The 16,598-nt window shown below is 41.5% G+C and overlaps 1 protein-coding gene across 2 annotated transcripts in view; it reads left to right on the forward strand.

Annotated features, from left to right (window-relative positions):
- Nucleotides 1–16,598, forward strand: part of ascc3 (activating signal cointegrator 1 complex subunit 3) — a 339,566-nt gene that overhangs the window by 68,343 nt on the left and 254,625 nt on the right. For both annotated transcript variants that reach the window (XM_007899134.2, XM_007899135.2), the window contains exons 9-10: nucleotides 612–812; nucleotides 1,235–1,375. In XM_007899134.2, the coding sequence (XP_007897325.1) occupies nucleotides 612–812; nucleotides 1,235–1,375 (342 nt within the window). The remainder of the gene's footprint in view (nucleotides 1–611; nucleotides 813–1,234; nucleotides 1,376–16,598) is intronic.

Below are 16,598 nucleotides of genomic sequence, written 5' to 3' on the forward strand. Positions count from 1 at the left end.
ATTTAAGTGTGTTGCATCCTTAAATGCATCAAAGTAAAGGAATTCGCTGGGAGGGGAATTATGGAAATCATTGTACTATCTACTATACTTATTGTATAGTATATATATAACTACATTGTACTATACTATACTATACTTGCATTGATACTAAAATCTTCTGTCAATTGCAGAGTGTTTAGTCTGTTTACTTTGATGCAAGAAATGGGAATCTAACTCAAAATGCTGAGATTCAATGTATGGTGTTTAAACATCAGAATATTTCCTTTATAATTTACTGCAGAAATGTTCAAGATCTGAAACCATTTATAAATAAAAATCTGAATTTGATTTTGTTTCCACACTCTACATGCCTAATAATAATCCCTGTAGAAAACAAACAGTAATAAATTGGTCCATGACTGTTTCTGGCCCACTGCTGTGCGCAATTTGGCTGCCTCGTTTCGCCCACAAAATATCCAGTTAATTCACTTTACAGTATATTCTGTGAAGCGCTTTGAGATGTCTAGAAGACGTGAAAAGCACTGTATCAAATGCAAGGATTATTATTAGTAGTAGTATTACTACTTTAGGTTGCGGTTACTTTATTCTGATTTTCATGCTTAAATTTATAGATTGGACAGCTGGTTTTTAAAGGGATGAAATGCCTGAACCGTATCCAGTCAATAGTATTTGAGACAGCTTACAACACAAATGAAAACATGCTGATCTGTGCACCCACTGGAGCTGGAAAAACTAATATTGCCATGCTTACTATTCTGCATGAAATCCGTCAACACATTCACCAAGGAGTTATCAAAAAGGATGAGTTCAAGGTACGGACTTAATGGATCAAGGAGGAACTTTTATTTGTGACGATAAAACATATTATTTAGTTGAATTTCTGTAATGTACGCAATTTCAAAGCTATATGAAATCTGTAATCATGCTGCTCTTTGACTTGATATTAAAATAAATAGTGTTTAACCTGAAACTTTTTAATATCCACGTGAAAATATATATGTATTTGATTTTAAATTCAAATCAAATTCAAGGTAATTGAATTATAAGTAAATTCATTGTCTTTTTAACAGCTGCATTCCATGTACAATGACTTTCCATAAATCACTATTAAGATTTTTTCAGCTTAATTGAACAGAACAATATTTCACCATGAAGTGTGATCTGTTTAGGTTGCTGTGAAACAAAGAACGGTGTGCTTTTGCTCATTTATCAATAAATTGTCCTTTCACTTCAGATTGTGTATGTAGCTCCTATGAAGGCCTTAGCTGCTGAAATGACAAATTACTTCAGCAAGCGTCTAGGGGCACTGGGCATATCAGTGAAGGAGCTGACTGGAGACATGCAGTTGTCCAAAGGAGAAATTTTACGAACACAGGTATGTCAAAAGTCCATGACTTATTAACATGAATTAAACTGCTGCCGCTCAGATTTGAGAAAAGTTAAATTTTATCCCATCAGATGTAACAGTAGAATGGAATAGATTCATTTTTTTTAGCTGAAACATTTAATTTACAACTCTTTTAAAAGAGTTTGAATGCAGCACAGTGAAACTTTATAATGAGGATATTTTACATTTGTTTACATTAGGAAGTTATTCAAATGCCAGAGATGGATTGTTGGAATGGAATGTGCACTCTCTCCCTGGAGGGACACATCCTGCTTACCTAACATTGAGTACTAAACATTGAGAGTGTTGATATCTCCAGGGAGGACAGTAAAAAATGATTGGTTGAACAGGGGGACATAAGTAACAGGAGCAATGCTATTGTCATAGGGGATACAACAGTGAGAGGTCTAGACAGACGTTTCTGTAACAGATGACGCGAGTCAAGGATGGTATGCTGCCTCCCTGGTGCAACAGTCTTAGACATCGCGGAACTGGTGGATAAAATTCTTCAGGGGGAAGGAGAACATCCAGAAGTGGTGGTCCAGGTTGGGATCCATAATATTGGTTTAAAAAAAAGGCTGAGACTCTACAGGGTGAATATCAAAAGCTGGGGAACATACTAAAGAATAGAACATCCAAGGTGGTGATCTCTGGATTACTCCCTGTTCCTCGGGCAAATAAGTACCATAATGGCAGGATCAATGAATGCTTGGCTGAAGAAATGGTCCAGAAAAGAGGGCTTCAGGTTTCTGGATCATTGGGACCAGTTCTGGGGCAGGTGGGTCCTGTACCATATGGATGGCTTGCACCTAAGCAGGGCTGGGGTGATTGTTCTTGCAGACAGGCTAACAATGCTGTTGGGGAGGGTTTAAACTAGTTTTGAGGGGGGACGGGAATGCAAAAAACAAAGAGCTAGAAAATGGAGAAATAAAACAGGGGAGAAGTGCAGAACAGGTCAAGTCGGTCTTGGAGTGCATGTGCCTAAATGCACGGAGTTTAACAAACAAGATTGGTGAGCTGCAGGCTCAAGTGGTCATATGGTGAGCTACAGGCTCAAGTGGTCATAGTAGCAGTAACAGAAACTTACCTCAAGCAAGGACAGGAATGGGAGCTGAATATTCCTGGCTATAATGTATTCAGGAGGGATAGGGAAGGAAAAAAAGGAGGAGGTGTGGTAATGTTAATCAAGGATACGGTTATAGCCGTGGAAAGGGTCGAGGTGCTGGAGGACCCCAAAACGGAATCTATCTGGTTAGAGTTAAGGAACAAAAAAGGAGCTGTTACGCTGATACGGGTATACTATAGACCACCAAAAAGATGGGAAGGAAATAGATGAGCAGGTCTGCAAGGAGATCTCAGACAGATGCAAGGCCAATAGAGTCGTGATAATGGGGGACTTTAATTATCCCAACATAGACTGGCAAAACAACAGCGCAAAGGGCAAGGAGGGGGAAAGATTCCTAAAATGCATACAGGACAACTTTCTTGATCAGTACGTTTCCAGCCCAACGAGGAAGGAAGCAGTGCTAGATCTAGTTCTGGGGAATGAAGTAGGGCAAGTGGAGCAGGTTTCAGTGGGAGAGCATCTGGGCAATAGTGATCATAACATCATTAGATTCAGAGTGCATATGGAAAGAGACAACGAACTATCTAAGGTGAAGATACTCAACTGAAAGAGGGCAAATTTCAATGAGTTAAAAAGAGACCTAGCCAAGGTAGACTGGAAAGAAAGATTGGCAGGTAAAACAACTAAAGAGCAGTGGGAAGTCATCAAGGGTGAGATAGCTCGGGGACAGAATAAATACATTCCCACAAAAGGGAAAAGTAGGGCTTCCAAACCTGCCTGGATGACAAAGGTAATTGTATCTAGAATGAAGCAGAAAAAGGAGGCGTATGACAAATGTCAAACCCAAGATACAGAAGACAACCAAATAGAATATAGGAAGTGCAGAATAGGTTTGAAAAAAAAATACGATGGGCAAAAAGATTATACGGAAAAAGGTTAGTGGGTATAGCAAGGTTAAAGGGAATTCTAAAATATTTTACAAACATATCAAGAAAAAAAGGTTAGTCAGAGGTAGGGTGGGGCCAATTAAGGACCAAGACGGAAATCTTATTGTGGAGGCAGAGGGCATGGCTGATGAACTGAATGACTACTTTGCATCTGCCTTCACAAAAGAAGTGGATGCACCAAATGCCGCAGTATCGGTGGAGAGCGCAGAGGAAATGGATAGAATAAGTATAAACAAAGAGGAAGTACTGAAAAGGTTGACTGCGTTGAAGGTAGACAAGTCGCCCGGTCTGGACAGGATGCAACCAAGGTTACTATGGGAGGCAAAGGTACAACTAGCGGAGGCTTTGGCTACAATTTTTCAATCTTCGTTGGACACAGGAGTGGTGCCAGAGGACTGGAGAGTGGCCAATGTGACTCCCCTGTCCAAAAAGGGACAGAAGGACAAACCTGGGAACTACAGGCCAGTCAGCCTAACATCAGTAGTGGGGAAACTCCTGGAGACTATAATCCGGGACCGAATAAATCTTCACTTAGAAGCATATGGGTTAATTAAGGGCAGTCAAGATGGATTTGTTAAAGGCAAATCTTGTCTAACAAATCTAATAGAATTTTTCGATGAGGTAACGGAGAGCGTGGATAAAAGTATTGCAGTTGATGTAAATTATATGGACTTTCAAAAGGCATTTGACAAAGTGCCACATGAAAGACAACAACAACAACAACAAGATTCCATTTATAAAGCGCCTTTCACGTCAGGAGGACGTCCCAAGGCGCTGCACAGTTGGGTCATGACCCGAGCAGGGGGGAAATGGTCAGGGTGAGGGGAGGGAAGGGAGGGAGAGAGGAGGGGGGAAATGGTCAGGGTGAGGGGAGGGAAGGGAGGGAGCGAGGAGGGGGAAGAGAGTCGAGAGGGGAGCTGAAGGCACGGTCAAAGAGAAAGGTTTTGAGACCGGCCTTGAAGGAGGAAAGGGAGGAAGCAAGGCGAAGGCACTGGGGGATGGAGTTCCAGAGCCTGGGGGCTGAGAGGCTGAAGGCCCGACCACCGATGGTAGGGCGGTTGGGGCGGAGGATGTGGAGCAGACCGGAGCCAGAGGAACGGAGGGTACGGGCAGGTGAGTAGGGGGATAGTAGGTTGGAGAGGTAGGAGGGAGCAAGGCCGTGAATGGCCTTGTAGGTGAGGATGAGGATCTTGAAATCAATCCTCTGGGGGATGGGGAGCCAGTGGAGGCGAGCGAGGGTGGGAGTGATGTGGTCCCGAAGCCTGGTGCGGGACAGTACACGAGCTGCTGTACACGAGCTGCACATGAAAGACTTGTAGGAAAGATAGAAACCCATGGTATAAAAGAAACAGTGGCAGCACGGATCCAGAACTGGCTGAGAGACAGAAAGCAGAGAGTTGTGGTGAATGACTGCTTTTCTGACAGGAAGGAAGTGTACAGTGGCGTCCCCCAGGGATCGGTATCAGGACCACTGTTCTTCTTAATATACATAAATGATCTGGACTTGGGTTTAGCAAGTACCATTTCCAAGTTTGCGGACAACACAATGTTAGGTAGGGTGGGAAACAGTGAGAAGGATAGTAGCCAACTGCAGGAAGACATAGACAGAATGGTAAAATGGGCAGATACATGGCAGATGAATTTCAATGTGGAGAAATACGAGGTAATGCACTTTGGTAAAAAGAATGAGGGGAGGCAATATAGACTGGTAATACAATCTTAAGGGGGGTGCAAGAACAGAGAGACCTGGGGGTTGAGGTAAATGAATCCTTGAAGGTGGCAGGACAGGCAGATAAAGCTGTAAAAAGGGCATATGGGATACTAGGCTTTATAAATAGGGCATAGAGTCAGGAGTGCAAGAGTCAGGAGGTTATGATTAATCTATATAGAACACTGGTTAGGCCTCAGTTAGAATATTGCGCCCAGTTCTGGGCACCACACTGTTGGAAGGATGTTAAGGCATTGAAAAGGGTGCAGAGGAGATTTACGAAGATGGTACCAGGAATGAGGGACCTTGATTAAGAGGAAAGGCTAAAGAGGCTGGGATTATTCTTGTTGGAGCAGAGAAGATTCCCAGGAAACCTAATAGAGGTCTTAATAATAATAATCCTTGCATTTGATATAGCGCTTTTCACTTCGGGAGGATGTCCCAAAGCGCTTCACAGAACACACTGTAAAGTGAATTGACTGTATATTTGTGGGTGAACGCGGCAGCCAATTGCGCACAGCAGTGTCCCACAAACAGTCGTAGATTGAAAATGACCAATTTCTTAGTGTTTTTGGTTTTGGAGGGATTATTATTAGGCGTGTGGAGTAAGGAAACTTGCCCAAGGTTTCGCCCTGCCTGGAATTGAACTCAGGTCTCTCGCTTGCAAAGCGAGTGCTCTAACCATTGAGCTACAGGACTCCACAAAATCATGAGGGGATTTGATAGGTTAGAAAGGGAAAAACTGTTTCCACTGGTGGGTGTGTCGGTGACTCAAGGTCACAGATCCAAAATAGTATCTAAAGAAGCAGAGGAGAGGTGATAAGAATTTTTTTCATGCAGCAAGTTCTTCGAATCTGGAATGCATTACCTGAAAGGGTGGTCGAGGCCGATTCGATAACTACTTTTAAAAATGCGGTGGACGGGTATTTGAGGAGGACGGGTCTGCAGGGTAATGGTGAAAGGGCTGGGGAGTGGGATTGACATTACATTGCTCTTTTCAAAGATCCGGCACAAAGTTGAGTTTTTATGCTGTGTGATTCTATGATTCTACGATTCTAATTCTGGAAAGTATAGATTTGAGTATAAGGTACAGATGGATCCCAAAATGTGCGCTGGAGATTCACAAGCTAAACTTGTATAACTTGCCATTGATATCATTGTCTTACAAGCTTTTCTGCTATTTATCTAGCTTGGTTCAACCTGCCCAATAAGGCTTTGGCTAGCAGGGTTAACAGGAGCTGAGGGGGATGATTTCCTACTACCAGTGACTGGTCTGCCCTTTCAGGTCCTGCCAATGAGCCAGGCTTGCTGTGCTGTTATCAACAGTGCTCTCGGAATACCGTGGACCTGCCTGGCTCAGGAACCAGACTACCAAGACCGGTACAGAGGGCTAGCTCAATTCTGATATTACATTGCCAAACCTTGGAGTCAGTTCAGCTCCAAGGAGACCCGGCTTACCTTACTCCATCCCCTCGGAAGGAAATAGTCATTAGTTGGTTGTTCAACATCTGACAAGCATGGGTTTGAACTCTCACTAAGTGGATGGTAGGTACCAGGAACTCCCTGTGAGCCTCCCAGTGAGCAACACAGCTCGCCATGAGAGCATTGCCACCATCTTCCTCCATATACTGAGAACTTTGAACATCATTTGGCGTGGAAGTGATTATTTTGTGACCTAGAACTAAGTTATTTTTAAACTGATTTTCAAAATTGATTGGAAAGCTGAGGTCCTTGTTTTTTTTAATCTTCTTTGACACATTATCTGTCATGTTAAATTTAATGCAAGAAAAGTTAAGTTAATTTATTTTCAACATGATCTTTTTTTAAAAAGTTATTTTTTTTAAATGTTCACCAAATACTGTATGTAATTTTAATGTAACTTAGACTAGAATCCCAAATAGCTAGAAGGTAGATTTTTCTTTTTGTTTTTTCTGCAACTGCTGCCTGGATGCCTAGAAAATAGATTTGATTTCAGCTCCTTTCCTTTGATATTAACCTTGAGGCATCCTGCTTTATGGCGTATTTGCAGAATCTTTACTCTCTAATGTTGTACTGTACAAAGATGTGATGATCGTTTAAAGGTATAATTTGCCTTTGGCAAATTCTGTCCCACTATTGGTTCTCTATCTACACCTCACAACATATTTTCTTTAATATTATTATTATTTTAGGTTGTAGTCAGGATTGGAGTTGTGGAGAGGTAGAGGCAATATATAATCTGTTTGCAATTTTCAGCTGCGTTCATGCATTGTCCATGTTCTTTAAACGTTTCGCCCACGAATATATGGTCAATTAACTTTACAGTATATTTTGTGAAGCGCTTTGAGACATCTAGAAGCGCTATATCAAATGCGAGGATTATTATTATTAAATGAAATTTAAAGCGCAACATGGCAAAAATATAGCTTATTTTAAGAGCGTCAGGAGTTGGAAAAACCATGGTAGAAACTGAGTGCATTTGTCAGCATCACTTAATGCATTCCCAGTGAAATGCATTACATATTTGCAAAATCTTCATTATTGTTGTTCTGATAAGCAACATGTGTACACAGTTGTATCGTACTATATTACCTACCTTGTGTAAGCTTTATGAGATGGAAACAAAAATGCCATCAGTCTTGAAATGTGTTTAGCAGAAAAAAATGCGTGATATAGAAAAATAGTTAGATGATGCACAGACTCAATGAGCCAAGTGGCCTGCTTCTGTGCAGAAAAATTATGTTTCTATGTGAAACTGCAGCTTTTACAGAAAGGTCTTATAAAATTGACTGTTTTTTGATAGCTCAAATGCCCTGGTCAATTTGCAATAAGGAGGTAAACGTTCAGGTACAAATACAGTCACTAAACATTACAGTAAATAATAATAATCCTTGCAATTGATATAGCTCCTCATGTCTTCGAGACGTCTCAAAGCGCTTCACAGAATATACTGTAAAGTGAATTGACTGGATATTTTGTGGGCGAAACAAGGCAGCCAATTGCACACAGCAGCGTCCCACAAACATCGTGGATTGAAGTGACCAATTTATTATTATTTTCTTTGAAGGAATTATTACCTCTGGAAAAGCAATCCGCCAATCGACTAACAACTGGGTTCCTGCTTAATGCTAGGTAAACAGAAGCATGTGGAGTAAGGAAACTTGCTCAACATTTTGCCCAGCCGGAATCAAACCTGGGTCTTTCGCTTGTGAGGCGAGTGCTCTAACCACTGAGCTACAGGACTCCATAAGTGTTGTGGAGTCCTGTTGTGAATTGCTTTGAAACATACTCCTGAGATGAAAGGTGCTGTATCAAAGACAAGGGTTGCTATTGTGATTACTATTATAACACTTGAAACTTTCTATAGCTTATAATGCATCTTCCAATGCAGCTTGTTCAGCAGGTGCGTATGGATGCTGTGTGCTTTGATCATCTGTATACAAGGAACTTGACTGTCTAAGGGAAAATCCAAGAGGCAGTGGACATTATGTGCAATGCATCCTGTTGTAATGCACTTTATAACATAGATTATAACTTGATTGGGAAGCACTCCTTTACCACGTAATGGCCGGCCCTTGTGATAAATTCCTGGTCATTTCCGATTGCACGCAGAAAATAACATTGGAAGCGATCAGATCTCTTGGCAGTCAGCCTTTGTTAGTTCTGGAACTTGGCAGCATGCAGAAGGTGCGTTGACAAACTGTATGCAAAAAGCAGTGAAATGGGCTATCATACATTGTTCTCGCACACGTTGGGATTTTATGGATCTCAGCCACTGCAATATAACTGAGCTCCACAGTATAAAGTTTCACTGTTTGTATTCATTGCTGTTTTTTGTATCAATAGGAGATGAAGAGTTGCAGTTTTTTGTATAAACATAGGTGTGTATGTAGCTTGCTGCTGTTGTATGCAGTTACTTTCAAAGGTATGGCTGGACTAATTTCTTGATTGTATCGAATTCAAGATCCTCATCCTCACCTACAAGACCATTCACGGCCTTGCTCCCTCCTACCTCTCTGACCTACTATCCCCCTACCTACCTGCTCGTACCCTCCGTTCCTCTGGCTCCGGTCTGCTCCACATCCCCCGCCCCAACCGCCCTACTGTCGGTGGCCGGGCTTTCAGCCTCTCAGCCCCGAGGCTCTGGAACTCCATCCCCCAGTGCCTTCGCCGCTTCCTCCCTTTCCTCCTTCAAGGCCGGTCCCAAGACCTTTCTCTTTGACAGTGCCTTCAGCTCCCCTCTCGACTCTCTACCCCCTCCTCGCTCCCTCCCTTCCCTCCCCTCACCCTGACCATTTCTCCCCTGCTCGGGTCCTGACCCAACTGTCCAGCGCCTTGGGATGTCCTCCTGACGTGAAAGGCGCTCTATAAATGGAATCTTGTTGTTGTTGTTGTTGTTGTTGTATCGCTGCAGTGTTTCAGTGGTTGAAGTCTGGCAGGCAGTATTTAACCATGCCTGAAGTCTGCTATTCTACTGTATTCATATAATTTGAATGATAAAAGAATAAAAGTTTTTGTCAGCTCCTCACTGTAGTTCCATAAATAATAATAACAGTAAACCTTGCATTTGATATAGCACCTTATCACACCTTCGAGATGTCTCAAAGCACTTCACAGAATATCCTGTAAAGTAAATTGATGTATATTTTGTGGGCAAAACGTGGCAGCCAATTGCGCACAAATTATTAAAGCTAGGAATGAAAGGAGCACCTGGATATTACTAGAAGAATCAAATAGCAGTAAAAGTAATATAACATATATTAATCCTCGCATTTGATATAGAGCTTTTCACATCTTCTAAGTACAGAAGATATCATTCTTTTAAAAGAAAGTCCTCAGCAATTTTGGAATGCAATAAATGTTTCTTTATGTGTTGAGAAATTACGTCTCAAGGCCATAGCCTTAAAATTGGCAGCTGAAATGGGTGGTTGCTGTCAATGCAGATTGGTTTCTCCACTAAAGCTTGCTTACCTTTATATGATATTGCCAGCAGCCCTGCTTCTCCTTCGTTAGAATTTAATGCTCTGTGTACAGCAACATAGCTATGCTTTGAACAGAAATTATCCTGAAATTCGACAAAGGATTAGAAGAAGTTTTTTGTAGAAGTTACAGGAAATCAATTTTCTAACTTTTGATTTCCCTCAAAGGAGAGGTATCCTGATTGATCAGAGCAACAGGCTTCTAAGAACCAAATTACAAACCATGTTACTGTTGAAATAGAAGAACTAAACCAGCAGATTAGTTTGGAAAGAAGTGAATGAAAAGTAATTTCTTACCACGTACAAATTTATTATTTTCCAACTCTTGACTGGTGGGAGGAGAATATGTGATGTTTATAACCATTTAAAAAAATATAATAAATCAAATCTCCTTACCTTTACTTGATCGCTGAACTCTGTTCATCCACTGGTTTTCAACCTTCTTTACACACTGTGATTATTCAAAATTGAATTACTTGTAGGAATATTTTGTATTTCATTTATCATTTTAGTTTTACAGTATAGCTTAAACTCAACAGGGCTTTATTGAATTTAAAGGTCAAAATGCTAGAAAAACATAAGTCCATCAGCAACTGAAAGGGAACACAAGTTCATGTTACAAAGAACTGTAAGCATGTGGAATAGTCTAGAAGGCTGAAGATGTAAAATTCTTTGAGGTAGATAGATACAGGCGAACCCTGTTGTAATGTAGTAGTTTGAGTACATAAAATCAGAGCACTCGTGTTATAAAAATGGATGCTAGTCCACGCTTCCAGATTGTCAGGTTGCTACTGTTATTGCTTCCTGCAGGAACCTGCCAATCACACTCGTGAACATTTCCAGCAGTTGCTGAGGCACCATTAGTTGAAAGGTCAGGAAATTTCAGATTATGAAATCTGAAAGGATGTGGGTATAGAGCAGCACAGTCTGCATCAGAATGGAAAAGACAGGCTTTGAGTCGTCATAACCAAATCATTAACTGTGTTTTTAGATTCTTGTTGACCATCTGTGACTCTTCCAGCATTTGGTTTTATTTCTGATATGCCAGTTTGTCTGGTATCCACTTTTTCTTGTGTTTTAGTAATTCATATGAATCTGCTGTGTTTAAATCAGATTCCAACATCCTTTAATAGAGGTTATTAGAATTACCATTATGGATTTCTGTGTCTCAGACGTGTGGCAGCCCAAAGCAAAATGTTGTATGGGCGAATTTATTTAGCTAAGTATTATGCCGTGTTTTATTGAATGTTCAGTGCCAGCAGGTTGCAGTGTATGTCTTACATTTAGGCTGTAGCATTGATCAACTGTGATCCATTAATCTATTCAGCTCCAAGGTGATCCTGCCTAGCTTTCCTCCCAGGAGGAAAGTCAGTAGCTGCTGATTTGATATTCAACAAGCACAATGTTGTGTTCTTACGAGGTGGGTAGCAGGGACCAGGAACTCCCTGTGAGCTTACTGGTGATCAGCACAGCTCAACATAAATTGTATGAGAGAATTACCTGCATCTTCTTGTTGTACCAATTGAGTGATGGATTTAAATCGCCATAATATTTACGCCCAAACTAAGCAGTGAATTTAGAAACAGTTTAATTGTACTATAATGTATTTTTCATTATAAGCTTACCTTAGGATTTCTACAGTTTTGTACCTTAGGAGCTCTTGTAAATCCCCCTCACCCCCCAACTGAATTACGCTTTGAACAGTGACTTTTAATACTTTGTATATTCTGTCTTTTTTAACAAAATTTCCTCTGTGTGTAAAACAAAATACTTTCTGCCATCTGTTCTAAAACTTCCTTCACCATCCTGAACATGTGACCACTCTTCGTGTTGCTAACTATTGTTCTAGTTTTACTTTATCCCATTTAAAAGCTTCCTCTAACAAGTCTTTGAGAGATACAGGCTCTTCCAGTTTCATTTGTTGCACACTGGAAATTAGCTGGATATCACTGCGCTGCACTGATAGTTATATGGTGCTGAGTTACAGATCTAATTATACACTTTCTGCACTCAAATGTAAGCGAACAATATGGCTAGAAGAATAGGAGATTTCTAACAGTCTGCTTTAAAGTCCTCTGCTAGCTTCTGCAGTGAACCCGAATTCAGTAAATGCACCAAGCTGGGGTTTTATATTAAATGTAGACAGTTCCCACTCTACAGCCCTTTAGGTGAATGGAGGAATTAAGCTTTTTGTTCTCTGCTTGTGAAAGGTACATTGTACGTCCCCACCTCTGTGAACTTATCATAGAATTATACAGCACAGAAGGAGGCCATTCGGCCCATCATGTCTGTGCCGGAGTAATCTTCTCCAATTCACTCTTCTATTCTACCTCTTCTCCTCTCCCGCCACCCTCGGCATCTGGCAACATCTCTGTAAAGCACTTTCAGATTTTACTGTATGTGAAGGTATGAAGGACATTATATAAATCCAAATTAAACATTAGATGTTTTGGAGGGCAAAAGAAGGAAATTGGTAACCATTGCTATATATCTGTGAATGTATTTCTTTGAGACGTCTCAATGACGTGATAAGGTGTTATATTAAATGCAAGGATTATTATTATATTTGTAAATATAGGGTCCATTGGTGATCTTTGCAGCAGCCTTCGTTCATCCAGGTCTGGCCTCCTCCTTGTCCCCCAAGTCCTCCGCTCCACCCTCGGCGGCCGTGCCTTCAGCCACTATGCCCTGAGGCTCTAGAACTCCCTTCCTTACTCCCTTCGCCTCACCCCCTCTCTTCCTATTTTCAGGTCTCTGCTGAAGACCTTTCTTTTCGACCACGCCTTTGGTCACTTTCCTCCTCTTCCCCCTGGCTCGGCCCTGGGATCCGTTACTGTGAAGCGCTCTGAGACACCGTCCCGGGTGGAGGGTGCTATATAAATCCAAGTTGTTGTTGTTGTTGTTTTTGCCACTGCAATTAAGCACTGTTATCTGCTGATTCATTTAGCAAGTTATCTGCTAAAGGAAGTTTGTTATACAATATTTTGTATTGAATTCCAGAATATAATATTAATAATAATCCTTGCATTTGATATAGCGTTTTTCACGTCTTCTAGACGTCTCCAAGCGCTTCACAGAATATACTGTAAAGTGAATTGACTGCATATTTGTGGGCGAAATGCGCAGCCAATTGCGTACAGCAGTGTCCCACAAACAGTCGTGGATTGAAATGACCAATTTATTATTGTTTCTTTTTGAGGGATTATTATCAGGCGTGTGGAGTAAGGAAACTTGTGCAAGGTTTCACCCTCTCGCTTGCAAAGCGAGTGCGCTAACCACTCAATTGTTTGATTGATGAGCAGGGATACTTTCTCTTGATAATATTGCTACCCTCCTATAGTGATGGTAGATTCTTTGAGTAACGTATCCTACAGGATAATGTTTTGGGTTTACTGAAAACTCCAAATTTCTTGCTTCAGTATTGAGTTTATTTTTGCATGGAGTCAGGAGCCTGGGGGCAAGAGAGAGAGATCAGAAAAATATTGAAATATGCAGAGTTTCACAGCTCAGTCATATATGTTTGCAATATGAAATGGATCTTTTTCAGTGACTGCAGGGTAGTTATTTTCATTCATTAATCGATTGACGGGGAACTGATGTTTATCAGTGAAAATCATACTTAGGATAGCTATTTCCAGATACAATGCTAGTTTTGTGATGTGCTGAATGAAGGAGCTGTTGTTAGCTGATCTGTGTGTGGTTTGACTGCCATTGCAGTAGATAGTGCCCTTGTGCTCAACACTTCAAAACTTTAAGTTTAGGTACTTAATTAATTTAAGTCCAGGGTTTGAGACAAATATGTATGTAGTGTAACGTGGAGGAAAGGTGGATTTAGTTTAGAATCTATATGAACTGTCACTTTTGTGTAAGCCAATGAATTAATTTAAAAGTCTCTGTTTGTTAGATGGACAGTTAAAATGGGCCCAGATACAGAGTAACAACTTCCAGTTGATGCAAAAAAGCAAGAAGACAAAGTCTAATTGTGCAAAGCTGTGTTTCCAAGCCTCCCGAGAGCTCTGAATGTACTTCATTTACAATGCAAAGTTGATTTTACATCACCAGAAAACGGGAATAAAACACATACTATTTCTGGCAAGAAAACTTTCCTCAGAGAAGGTACTTACACACTAGTAAAGGAAAACTGCATCCTTGGCCTGTTTGGCTGGGCCAGGGGATTCCACCAGCTAGCTATCAGGCGCAGATATTAAGACTAGCATTGCTTCTAGTGGCAGGGTATATACTGCCTCTGGAGAAACTGGTACAAACACATTTTCAGCTGCCTCCATACTTTCACAAGTTTTTTTTCACAAGTTTTGTTTCACTTTGAATTGGAAATCAGGCTGCAAGATAAATACAGCTTTAGACTCAACAGAAGTAAATTCCAGCAGCAGCAGTATTATTTGCTAACTCTCTGTTACATGGTTAAATTATTCAGACTAATAAAAGAGCAGATAAGATGTTCAGGGCTCATAGTATTAAATAAAATTCTCATATCTAAGTTTACCGTATTTTTGTTTCCTTAGCTTAATTTTAATAATCATGTAAATTTCATCATGTTCTCCTATCATTTTGTCTCATGCACTAATTGAAGTGACATCAGTCTGAAGTGCTTACTGTTTCCAAATCCCAAATGTTGGTCTGCCATCTGTGAACATTTGTTTGTCACATCAGTAATTCAAAATGCACCACCATATTATACACAGACGTCAAATGTCATCCATTCATCCCATTACACGGTTTATTTAAAAGTGGATGAATTACATATATGCTGCATCTATTTAAAAGCACTAAAATCTGAAATTGGAATTATATTAACCAAACGATGGGCCAGACTTCATTAAATACCGAACAGAAAGGCATTTAATTGAGCATTTAACTGTTGTAAAACCATAATATTCCCTGAATGAATTATTTAATGGTTAAACTATAGTTTAAAAAAAGAAATGGTGAAAAAAATTAAAAGAGCATGAAAGCTTGAAAGCCCAAGATTCAAGCAAACTGGATGGTAGGTATTTCTGCATGTAGCCTATATGAACTGCACTTTGAAAATGTTTGAATAAATATAAAAATAATAATCCTTTTTGATATAGCACTTTATCATGTCGTTGAGACCTCTCAAAGCGCATCCCAGAGTATATTGTAAAGTGGATTGGGTGTGTATTTTTATTTATATTGGACTCCTGCCCTATCCTGTGACTGCAAAGATCGGGAGGCCATGGCTTAGCCTTCCAATAGACCAGAGGTCTGCGATGCATCTAAGCAAATGCATCCATACTCCACCGAGCACCCGCACTAATCACAGTACCTCCTTATGCCACAGGAGGATTTCTGCCTAACTCCATTGGCAGATCTGGCTGGACCTTATCAAATCCTACTACTCCGCCCTCGCCTCCGCTAAATTGTCGTTCTACTCCAAGACAATCTTGGAGGCCAAGGACAACCCCAGGCTCCTCTTCTCCATCACCAACCGGCTCCTTCGCTCATCCTATCATGCCTCCCCCATCCTCACCTCAAATGTCAAGTGCAGGGCAATGCTGGACTTACTCGAATTCAAAGACGAGGGGATCCGCTCAGCTGCCACTGCCCTCCCCATCTCACCGTCCCACTCCGGCCCCTACCCATCCATCCCTGCCTCCACACCTTCGAAACTGACTCCCAGTCCTATCTCACCACTATAACCCGCATGAAACCAACCACCTGTTGCCTCAACCCCATCCCTACCCTCTCCTTACCTCCAAGCTTCACCTCCTTGCCCCTCTACTCACAGACATCATAAATCTCTCCCTGTCCACTGGTACTGTTCCCACCCGATTAAAAACCGCCGTCATCACTCCTATCCTTAAAAAATCCTCTCTGGACTCATCTCTACTCTCAAACTACTGCCCCATCTCCAACCTCCCTTTCCTCTCCAAGGTCCTGGAACAAGTTGTTGTTTCCCAGCTTCACTCCTTCCTCTCCTGCGACTCCCTTCATGAACCCCCTCCAATCGGGTTTCCATGACACCCACAGCACAGAAGCAGCCCTGGTCAAAATGACAAATGACATTCTGTTCATCTGTGACCAGGGCTCCCTCTGCCTCCTCATCCTCCTTGACTTTTTTGCTGCCTTCGACACGTTGACCACTCTCTCCTCATCCACCGCCTCTCTTCTCACTCAACCTTCACGAGGCTGTCCTTGACTGGTTCAGCTCATACCTCTCACACCGTCTCCACTTCATCTCTACAAACGGTTTCTCCTGTAGCCCCCGCACCGTTTCATGAGGTGTTCCTCAAGGCTTTGTCCTTGGTCCCCTCCTCTTCAATATCTATATGCTCCCTCTTGGTCATCCGCAGACATAGGGTCAACTTCCACATGTACGCGGATGATAGCCAATTGTACCTTTCTGCCTCCATCCTTGACTCCAGGACCACTGCTGTCTTGACAGAATGTCTGTCAGACATCAAGTCCTGGATGAGAGCTAACTTTCTTCAGTTGAACGTCAACAAAACCGAGGCTCTCCCGATTGGCTCCCGCCAGCGCCTCCACACCTCAG

Source organism: Callorhinchus milii, unplaced genomic scaffold (genome assembly GCF_018977255.1).
Source record: "Callorhinchus milii isolate IMCB2004 unplaced genomic scaffold, IMCB_Cmil_1.0 Scaffold3, whole genome shotgun sequence".
In the NCBI taxonomy this organism is placed as follows: Eukaryota; Metazoa; Chordata; class Chondrichthyes; order Chimaeriformes; family Callorhinchidae; genus Callorhinchus; species Callorhinchus milii.